Source organism: Canis aureus, chromosome 18, assembly GCF_053574225.1.
Source record: "Canis aureus isolate CA01 chromosome 18, VMU_Caureus_v.1.0, whole genome shotgun sequence".
In the NCBI taxonomy this organism is placed as follows: domain Eukaryota; kingdom Metazoa; phylum Chordata; class Mammalia; order Carnivora; family Canidae; genus Canis; species Canis aureus.
The window spans coordinates 37,840,945-37,851,214 of record NC_135628.1 but is presented as its reverse complement, the minus strand read 5'-3'; the positions used below and the strand labels follow the sequence as shown (position 1 = coordinate 37,851,214).

The window sequence follows — 10,270 nt, the reverse complement described above, 5'->3', positions numbered from 1 at the left end:
GGGACTCCTTGGCTTCCACAACCATGTAAGCCAATTCCTATAACAAATCTTCTCATATACACACACACACTTAAGGTATTTATGGTTCTTTTGGTTCTGATTCTCTGGAGGATTCTAATATTGATACTCACAAATTAGAAAAGATGTAGAATTCTGTTTCCTCTTGTAATTCATTTTTTTTTTTTTTTTTTAGAGTGTCAAGGAAGTAATTCACATAATGTAGTTTATGAAGTAGCAAGGAAATTCTTTACAGTCAGCCCGGGGTTTCATTTGGTAGGTCTAAGTTCTGACCTTACAGCTATGAAATTCCAAGTCTGTGTTTGAATACATGACTACATGACTAAAAGAATAAGAATGAAATTATCAACAGTATGTACCATTTCAGCTTTTATTAGTAAAACAGAAAACTAAATTCAAGGTGACTGCTTTGTTCTTGCATCTGATCTGACCATATTACTGGAGATGGGATTCTTTAGGAGGACTTAAGTTTCAATATACAGACAGGTTTCATCAAAAGTGGGATATTGCAGTACCTCATAAGGTTAGGTAAATGAAATAAAAAAGAGAACAAGTTAAATATTAAAAATCACAGAAATCTCCCTCAAATATCAGGGGTTTACTATGACAGTCTTCAATGTGCTCATCAAGATCAATCATATTGCACAACCCCCAAAGGAAAAAACTGAGGAAACTCATGGGTAATTTTCACAGCTTCATTGTAAAGGCCAAGATCTGAAAAAAACATTTTAGCAAACATTTAGCAAAGATGTAACATTTATTTTCTAAAAGATTTCTACCTATTTTTCTTTTCTTTACCTTTTAGAGATCAACTTATTATCACAATCTATCTTCTAAAATAGACAAGGATCAAATATTTATCTGTGGCTCTAAAAAATAAAAGACATGGGGTATAGGCAACTATTCATTTTGATATGCATTCTCCAGGCAGCTCTTGCCTGGTTTTAGGTGTTTTGCATTATTTGATGCTTTTGATACATATGTTAAAACAAACAAAAAACCATTAAATTTTTGTTTGCAATATGTTTTGAGTCTCCCTTCCCACAAAATAATCTTTACTGAGTTTCCTACATATACAAGCATTACTTAAAAGTGGGCAAAAATGTTCTCCCATTTTCCTCTGGGTTCAGAAGATTCCATAGAAATTGAAAGATGGGGACAGCCCGGGTGGCTCAGCGGTTTAGCGCTGCCTTCAGCCCAGGGTGTGGTCCTGGAGACCTGGGATCAAGTCCCACATCGGGCTCCCTGCATGGAGCCTGCTTCTCCCTGTGCCTGTGTCTTTACCTCTCTCTCTCTCTCTCTCTCTGTCTCATGAATAAATAAATTAAAACAAAACAAAAAAAGAACTTGAAAGATGGATGATAGGACCGAGACTCAAGACCAAGACATCTCAAGCTAAAAATAAAATAGTTTTCCTCTTAATTACATGAAACTACTAAATACTAGAATGCTTTATTTACCGAAAGGATGGTTATCTTCTTTAAACTGGACATATGATGCACACATAATGGTTGCCTTGGCCGTTACTCTTCCAACTACTTCCACGATTCCAGAGATTTCTTCATCAAGCTAACACACAAAGAACAAATTGTCAACTTGGTGTTGTCACATTTTTGGTTGATAACTGGGAAAATTGTTACAATTTACTAATTTTTCATTTCATGTGACAAAAACATCTTAAAATTTATCAATGCAAAAACTGAACCGTAAGTTGTTAAAAATGTTTGAATACTTAATGTCAGCATGTCCAGTCCTATTACCTTTAGCAGTAGCTTCAGGTCCAAAGATCCAGTTAAGTGTTTAGTTGAAGACAAAATCACTTAAAGATAGTGAGAATGTCCACCATTTCTACAAGGAATAGTTTGTTTAAAAGAACCCATTGAAAGGAAACTTCTATTTTCTATCTCTGTATTCTGTATATGTTAATCAAGTAGCACATGGATTTGTCTTCATAAAAAAAAAAAGAAAAAATTTTTGAGTACAATAAATGTAAAATCTTAGAACAAGTGATAACTGAAGGTACATGTAAACAAAAATAAAAAATACAATTTTAAAAATGTAAAATTCTTGAGGAAGGATAAAAGGATTTAAACAAAAGATTTTTTTAAAGATTTTATTTATTTATTCATGAGAGACACAGAGAGAGAGAGAGGCAGAGACACAGGCAGAGGGAGAAGCAGGCTCCATGCAGGGAGCCCAATGTGGGACTCGATCCCAGGTCTCCAGGATCATGCCCTGGGCGGAAGGCAGGCGCCAAACCAGTGAGCCACCCAGGGATCCCACAAAAGATTCTTTTAATGTGATTTTGTGGTCTTTCATAGGAATAGGAATTATCACCCAGTTAAGGGATGTATTAAAAAATCATGGAGCCCAAAGAATTACTGGTTAGAAATGTAAAGGGATATAAAATGTAAGAAGAGGAGCTAAGTTTAATTTTAGAGCAGAGAAGTTTTATAAGCTGGTCCTTTATCCATCTACTCCAAGAATCAGAAATATCAACAAGATACAGAATAAACTACAAGATACATAGAATTAATACTTAAACATACGGGCTCCATCAACTCAATGGTTCCATTTTTTCCTTCTCCATCAGAAAGAATAAACATTTTTCCAGTGGGATGAATCTAAAAGAGAAACACAGTATTAAAAAAAACCAACCACATAAACAAAACAAACTTTAAAAATCTCATTAAAATAAAAATATTAAAAGTTTGACAGAAGATAAGCAAATTGTCCCAAACATATTTAGTCAATGCATACAAATCAACTGTTTTTGAACAAAACCTGGGGCCCCTGGATGGCTCAGTGGTTGAGCCTCTGCCTTTGGCTCAGGTCCTGATCCTAGGGTCCTGGGATGGAGTCCCCCAGCAGGCTTCTCACAGGGAGCTGCTTCTCCTTCTGCCTGTGTCTCTGGCTCTTTCTTTGTGTCTCTCATGAATGAATGAATGAATGAATGAATGAATGAATAAATAAATCAATCTGGCAACCCTGTGCTAACAACAAATTAAAGGGGATCCATCCTAACGGTGGGATCTTCCAGTATTCATGAGTTAAACAGTATGTATTACACCACAGGGTGTGTTTTAAAAATTACACCTGCAGGGGGGTGGGGTGGGGGTGGTTCCTGCTTGGTTAGGTCCTAGAGCCTGGCAGTATTAACGTCAGGGTGGTGAGTTTGAGCTCTACCTTGAGGGTAAAGATTACTTAAAAAAAAAAAAATTAAGCATGATGAAGTAAAGAGAACTGGTTGTCAGAAGACTTGGGTTCTACTACAGATAGTTGTAAAGAGTGCGGTCAGATCTGGTTTGAAGCTGTGGCCTTAAGCAATTAACCATACACTACTCCTACCCAGTTTCCCCTACCTGCGGGGTCGAGCAACACCTATTTCGGATCAAGGCTGGAATGAGCTGCTAAGAGTTTACCCTAGATCCCCCCCGCCCCCCAAGCTTTCTCGGTTCACGGGTTCCCAAGCTTTGGGCCTGCCGGTCATCAGTCGGGTGAAGGTGCTGCACTCTAACACCGGCATAAGCAAACAGACTGCTGTGGGGTCTGGAAGGGACGATCGAAGAAAGTTCATGGCGAAGGGACTTGAACGAGAAAACGAAGTTTGAGGAAAGACAGAACTGCATGACGAGCAGAGCAGTTGAAACGTCTGGCTATCTAAGACACGGAGAGTCAGGTCTCTAGTTTTCTTCTCGTTATCTACAAAACAGGGGCCAGAGTGGAGGGCGCTAGGATTAGAACGCAGCGCTTTCGAAAACGTCACGACGCCGCGCCATAAAACTGGCGCCAAAATGGGGCTGCAGTGCCTAAAAAGAGCGCAAAAAGTCCCCTTGCGTCAAACGAAGCACCTAGGAGCGCAGCGATGCTCCACGGCCCGTCCTCCTGCACCCTCCCTTGCCACCCTCAGGCTGCCGCCCCGGCGGCCACGGGGCCCCCCTCGTCCCCCCGGTGCAAAGCAGGGAGCCCAGGGCAGCGACGGCGCGCACCTTTTCCAGCCTCCCCACGAAGCAGACCGGCTTGTCGATGAACTGAGCCAGCATGCTGGCATTGATGCGCGACTTGGGCAACTCCAGGATGTCCACCATGGCTGCGGCGCGAGCCCCGCGGCCGGCAGGAAACCGACGACCCAAGCGGCGCGCCCTGCGGCGACCAGGGGGCGCAGGACGCCGGCGCCAATCGGCGGGGGCCGGCACTCTCCCTCCACCAATCAAAGGCGCGGAAATTGCGATCGCGATCGCGCAGCCCCCGGAGCGGCCCCGGCAGGGAGGGCCGCTTCCGGAAGTGGGGATCGGCTGCCTAGCGACGCGCGGCGTCCCGGAAGTTGCCCGGGTCCTCCGCGGACTGGGCCGCGGAGGCGGGGCTTGGACGGGGCGGGTCGGCGGCTGCCGCCCGGCGAGATCCCGGAAGCAGGGTGTTGGGCTCCGGTGCGGTGGCGGCGGGGGACTGCGGCGCAGCCTCAGGTAGCTCTTCTCGCGGGACGCGCCGCAACCGCGCTGTTTCCCTTGCTCCCCGTCCGTCGACGGATGCGGAAGAGAGAGGCGGGACTCGGGTCCTGCCCTGCCGCGGCTTCCCGGTGCTGCGCACCGGCTCTTCGCGGTTCCCCGCCTCCCTCCCCGCTTCCCGGGTCTGCGTGGGGAGCGCGGGGTTCGTGCTGCAGTCGAGGGATCGGGCGTGTTTTGACACCGGCCCCTCCTGGGGACGGCAGGCGGGGTCGCCGGTGACCCGTCACTGCCTCTGTCGGGCTCCTGCCGCTCACCGGCAGAGGGTCTGTGACTTCACGGCTCAAGCTGCGTCACTTGCCCTTCTGTCCCTCACCTGTTAGCAGAAGGGCTCACCTGATTATTTCTACGACCCTTTCTAGCCCTGACAGCCTGGCCGCCCTAAGGACGTGAGACCTCCTCCGAGTTAGCAACAAACTAGCTTTTGGGAATGGGTTGTGGTTGGGGGCGGGGGGAGGATCACCGAGCTGGGAGAGGAGACGAATTTAAAGAATTGCTAGGTCCTGGACCGGTGAGCTCCTCCTTGAGATATGATTTCCCTATCAAAAAACGAAGGGGTTAGATAGCAAGATCGTTTTTGCAAAGTCCCAGCGAAGTTTTTGCCCATGTGGTTCACGGACCCGTCCTAACTTCCCGGTGATGTTCCCCCCGTTGCTCCTCGCGCCCCAGGACTTGGAGGCCGGGAAGGTCACCTGTTTCAGGGACATTCGGGAGGAGGGGGGATTCTTGAATCTGTCGCTGGTTCATGTTTTTGTTTTTGTTTTTGTTTTGTAGGTTTGGGGACTTTTTTGCTGGGATTGGTACCGCCTTGCCAGGAATTTTCTAGAATGAACGCTCATTAAAAAATGGGGGGAAACCAACAACTTTTCATTTGGAAAATGAGTGTGGATTTTCCTAAATCCTCCAGGTTGTCACTATTCAAATTTAGGTACTAGACGGAGTCTCCCAGGATACTCCCAATTTTGTCTCATAGTTGCCTTAAGCAAAGACTATTCTTTTGGAGACTTCATGCTGCAATTTAAGATAGAGATCTAAGCACCTTAATTAAATGATAGGCTCCCTCGGTGTTTATTTAGCTGAATATGTTTGTCTTTTAATTCCATGGTCACTAAAACAGATTTAAAGGATTCCGTTAGTACGGTGCATGTTGTTTGTTGCATTGCAAGAATGGTTGTATTTTGTACAAATCAATCGAGTCTGCATTTTTTTGAGCAAAGCCTTGACGTCTTTTGCACTTCGGAGTTGCTTTGGAAAACAAATTGATGTTCATTATATACCATAGATAGAGGGTACCCATGAATATCTTTAATAGCAGCCCTTAACCTGTCAGATGCTAATGTCATTATTTTATTATACTTAAAAGGTCACTTTTACATACCAGTGGCCTTTTCTTAAAATTAAAAAAACAAAGATGAAGACTTAGAAGATAATTTTAAACATCGTTTTTTGGATATTTTTTGAGTATTTTTTATATTGTTTTTTTTTTAATTTATTTATTTATTCATGGAGACAGAGGTGGGCGGGTGGAGAGGGGCAGAGACACAGGCAGAGAGAGGAGCAGGCTCCATGCAGGGGGCCGCACATGGGACTCGAATCCGGGACTCTAGGATCGCGCCCCGGGCTGAAGGCGGCGCTAAACCGCTGAGCCACCAGGGCTGCCCATGAGTAATTTAAAATGTATTATGCAATACGTAATGCACATAGACGAGTATATTATGTATCCTTTGCAGAGAAATTAGATGAACTCACATGGATCCCTCATTCATCTTAAGAAATGTAACTTACGGGCAGCCCTAGTGGCTCAGCGGTTTAGCGCCGCCTTCAGCCCAGGGTGTGATCCTGGAGACCTAGGATCGAGTCCCACGTCGGGCTCCCTGCATGGCGCCTGCTTCTCCCTTTGCCTGTGTCTCTGCCTCTCTCTCTCTCTATGTCTCTCATGCATAAACAAATAAAATCTTAAAAAAAAAAATGTAACTTAGCCAGTTAGTAGTTTGCACTTCTTCAGTTAAACCCTCCTCTAGAGGAACCACAAACACTATCTTGACTTTTTTGTTAAGCACCCTAGGCTTTTCTATATAGTTTTATCACACATCTCCGTATTCTTAAATGGTACGTTTCATTTTGCTGGGTTTGACCTTTATATAAATGGAATCATACCATATATATCCTCTGAATTGTTTCTTTTGTTTGTTTTGAGATTAATCCATGTTGAAAAAAAAAAAAAAGAGATTAATCCATGTTGGCATATGTGGGTAGAGTTCATTCTTTTCATTCAGCTATTTTACTCTGTTATTGGCTGACATTTTGCTTGTTTACAGTTCTTTTCTGTTGCTGTGAATGTTCTTGTACCTATTAGTTGGAGCAGTTGTGCAAAGGTATATTAGTAGAATTGCTGGAAGATACGGTGTGCATCTTCAGCTATACTAGTAAAATACAGTTAACCTTTGAACAACAGGTTTGAACTGCATGGGTCTACTTCTATGCAAATTTCTTCAATAAATATAGTACAGTACTGTAGATATATTTTCTCATGATTTTCTTTTTTATTTTATTTTTTAAATTTTTATTTATTTATGATAGGCACACAGTGAGAGAGAGAGAGAGAGAGGCAGAGACACAGGCAGAGGGAGAAGCAGGCTCCATGCACCGGGAGCCTGACGTGGGATTCGATCCCGGGTCTCCAGGATCGCGCCCTGGGCCAAAGGCAGGCGCCAAACCGCTGCGCCACCCAGGGATCCCATCATGATTTTCTTAATATTTTTCTTGGCTTACATATTGTAAGAATACAGCATATAATATGTATAACATACAAAGTATACATTAATCAATTGTTTATGGCTTCTGGTAAGGCTTCCTTTTAATAGATTATTAGTAGTTAAGTTTTGGGGAGAGTCCAGAATTATATGCGGATTTTCAACCGTAGGGGTGGATGGGATGCATGTACCAACCACCCGTTGTTCAAGGTCAACTGTACTGTGCTAGAAATAGTTGTACCAATGTATTCTTTTATCAGAAGTATAGGAGAATTTCAGTTGATCCATATTTTTGGCAACTCTTAAAAGTTTTTTTACCCCTGATCTGATGGATGTAAAGTGGTTTCATATTGTGGTCTTAATTTGCTTTCCCTGATTACTAAAAGATTGAACAGGGGCACCTGGGTGGCTCAGTGGTTGACCATCTGGCTTGGGCTCAGGTCATGATCCTAGAGCCCTGGGATCAAGTCCCACATTGGGCTCCTGGCAGGGAGCCTACTTTTCCCTCTGCCTGTGTCTCTGCCTCTCTTTCTGTGTGTCTCATGAATAAAGAAATAAAACCTTAAAAAAAAATTGAACAACTTTTCAAATATTTAATGGCTAGTTGTGTTTGTCATTTTGTTGTTATTGGGGTTTTTTTATGTCTTTTTTCCTTTCTTTCATTGGAAAGAGTTCTTTTAATATAGTTAAAATGCTTTTCCCTTTTGTTTAATATAGTTGAAAAAGTCCATTAAAAAAAATCTAAGAATAGGAACGCCTGGGTGGCTCAGCGGTTGAATGCCTGCCTTCGGCTCAGGCCGTGATCCTGGAGTCCCAGGATCAAGTCCCACATCAGTCTCCCTGCATGGAGCCTGCTTCTCCCTCTGCTTGTGTCTCTGCCTCTTTCTCTGTGTCATTCTCATGAATAAATAAATAAAATCTTAAAAAAAATTAGGAATGTTTTCATATTAAATGCATTATATATATTTATTTATTATTATTCTTTAAATATTTTATTTATTGATGAGAGACACAGAGAGAAAGAGAAAGACACAGAAAGACATAGGCAGAGAGGGAGAAGCAGGCTCCATGCTGGAAGCCCGATGTGGGACTCGATCCTGGGACCTCGGGATCACAACCTGAGCCAAAGGCAGACGCCCAACCACTGAGCCACCCAGGCATCCCGACATTATATATTTAAAACTGTAGTTTTGCCTTTCCTTTTTAAAAAATACTCCATCATTTAGAATTGCATTTTTGTGCATGTTGTCAGGTAGGTATCCAATTTCTTTTGTTTTTTTCATTTCCGTTGTCCCAGCATTATTTATTGATTACATCACCATTTGCAACCAACCTTTGGCATCACCTAAGTTTTCATCTCTGTGTGTGCTCCTCGGCTCCAGTTCTGTTCCATCGGTCTATTTGTCCCTGCACCAGGACCAGTCTCTTCAGTACTGTAGTCTTATGATCATTTTTGATGTCTGGGGGGCAAATTTTTTGTCTTGCTGTGTTCTTCAGGAGTGACTTTGTTATTCTTGTCTTTGTGACTGTCTATAAATTTAGCTTATTGAGGTCAACGAAAAACCATGTTGATATTTGATCATAGTTGCATCAAATCTTTGGATTGATTTCAGAAGTAACATCTTAACAACCACTCTTACTCTTTTTGACCTAATTAACATCCTTCCAAAAAATTTCATAATTTTCTATACAAAATTTTTGACTTTTAGATTAGATTTATTCCTAGCTACCTTGCTGTTGTTGCTAATATAAATGGTGTGTGTGTGTGTGTGTGTGTGTATATATATATATACATTTTTTTTTTTTTTAAGGTAAAGATTTTAACTGATTGTTGCAGGTACACAGAAGTGCATTTGACCTTTGACCTTTCTGGCCATCCTGCTAAATTTTTATTTCTAGTAATATACTATAGGATTCTTTTAGGTTTTCTTTTTTTTTTTTCTTTCTTTTAGGTTTTCTAGTCATATGTGAATAATTATAGATTTATTTCTTAACCACTCTTGCATATTTTATTATTATTATTTTGCCTTTACCCAGTTTAGAGCTTCCAGTACCATTTGCATAGAAGTAGTATTTCAGGTAAGATGGTGCTTGACTGTATAAGTCAAAATATCTTAAATACACAAAGTCTTAGTTTCACATGTTAAAAAAGTCCAGAGGCATGCAACTCAGCATACAGCTGTGTGTGGTAATGCCTCTAAGACATCAAGGACCCAGGTTCCTTTTGTTTTTCTTGTCTATGATTCTCAATATCTGGCTCCATCCTTAGGCTCACTTCATAGGCCAGGAGAGGTGCTGAGCACCAGCCATCTTGTCTCCTTTCCAGGCAGTGGAGAAGTGGGCAGGCAAAAGGGACACATCTCCCTTTAAGGAGCCTTTCTGAAAGTTCCTCACAACTTGAAGTTCTACTTATTAGGTTAAAGACTTTCCCTTCTATTCCTGCTTTGATAAGAGTTTTAATTGAGTGGCTGTGGATGTTTGATCAGAGCTATTTTTTTTCCATAATTGAGATGATTGAAATGAATATATTTTCCAGTATTAACCCACTCTTGCATTCCCAGAAGAAACACAAGTTGGTTATATTTTCATTTATTATGTATTTCTGGATTTGGCTTGCTATTGTTTTGTTCAGGATTTTTGTATCCATATACATGAGTGAGTAATTTTTCTTTATTGTATAGTCCTTGTATTAGTAAGGATATACAAGGATATACAAGGATATACACACCCTCATGAAATGAGTTGTAGAGTTTCCTGTATTCTCCAGGATTTTTTGTGAAGCTGGAATTATCTGTTCATTGACCGTTAGAATTCATGTTTAAAACATTCTGGGGGACAGCCTGGGTGGCTTAGTGGTTTAACACTGCCTTCAGCCCAGGGTATAATCCTGGAGACCCAGGATGGAGTCCCATTTCGGGCTCCCTGCATGGAGTCTGCTTCTCCCTCTGCCTGTGTCTCTGTCTGTCTGTCTCTCTCTGTGTGTCTCTCATGAATAAA

General features: G+C 42.2%; 2 protein-coding genes across 8 annotated transcripts in view; one reads left to right on the top strand and one right to left on the bottom strand.

Annotated features, from left to right (window-relative positions):
* Positions 1-374: 374 nt before the first annotated feature.
* On the bottom strand, positions 375-4,281 carry RPA3 (replication protein A3). The gene is made up of 4 exons (XM_077856792.1): positions 4,008-4,281; positions 2,568-2,642; positions 1,479-1,587; positions 375-732 (listed from the first exon to the last, which is right to left on the bottom strand). The coding sequence occupies exons 1-4, from the start codon at positions 4,104-4,106 to the stop codon at positions 650-652; spliced, it is 366 nt and encodes a 121-aa protein (XP_077712918.1). The 5' UTR covers positions 4,107-4,281; the 3' UTR covers positions 375-649.
* The window catches only part of UMAD1 (UBAP1-MVB12-associated (UMA) domain containing 1), a 229,987-nt gene continuing 223,653 nt past the window's right edge, over positions 3,937-10,270 (top strand). For 2 of the 7 annotated variants that reach the window (XM_077856783.1, XM_077856785.1), the window contains exon 1: positions 4,324-4,481. Coding sequence is in view for 1 of the 7 variants with exons in the window: in XM_077856791.1 (XP_077712917.1) it covers positions 4,060-4,481 (422 nt within the window). In the remaining 6 variants the exon portion in view is untranslated. Of the gene's footprint in view, positions 4,482-4,751; positions 4,926-5,294; positions 5,449-10,270 lie in introns of those variants that run through there. The other 5 variants (XM_077856790.1, XM_077856791.1, XM_077856786.1 and 2 more) reach the window with 5 other exon arrangements.

Bases quoted from the DNA above. Each gene is read 5' to 3' on its own strand.
- RPA3 (XM_077856792.1), bottom strand. From the start codon at position 4,106: ATGGTGGACATCCTGGAGTTGCCCAAGTCGCGCATCAATGCCAGCATG. The intron at 1,588-2,567 runs GTATGTTTAAGT...TTTGTGTGTTAG, and splicing joins CCATTGAGTTGATGGAGCCC to CTTGATGAAGAAATCTCTGG. The intron at 733-1,478 runs GTAAATAAAGCA...TGTTTTTTTCAG, and splicing joins AGAAGATAACCATCCTTTCG to ATCTTGGCCTTTACAATGAA.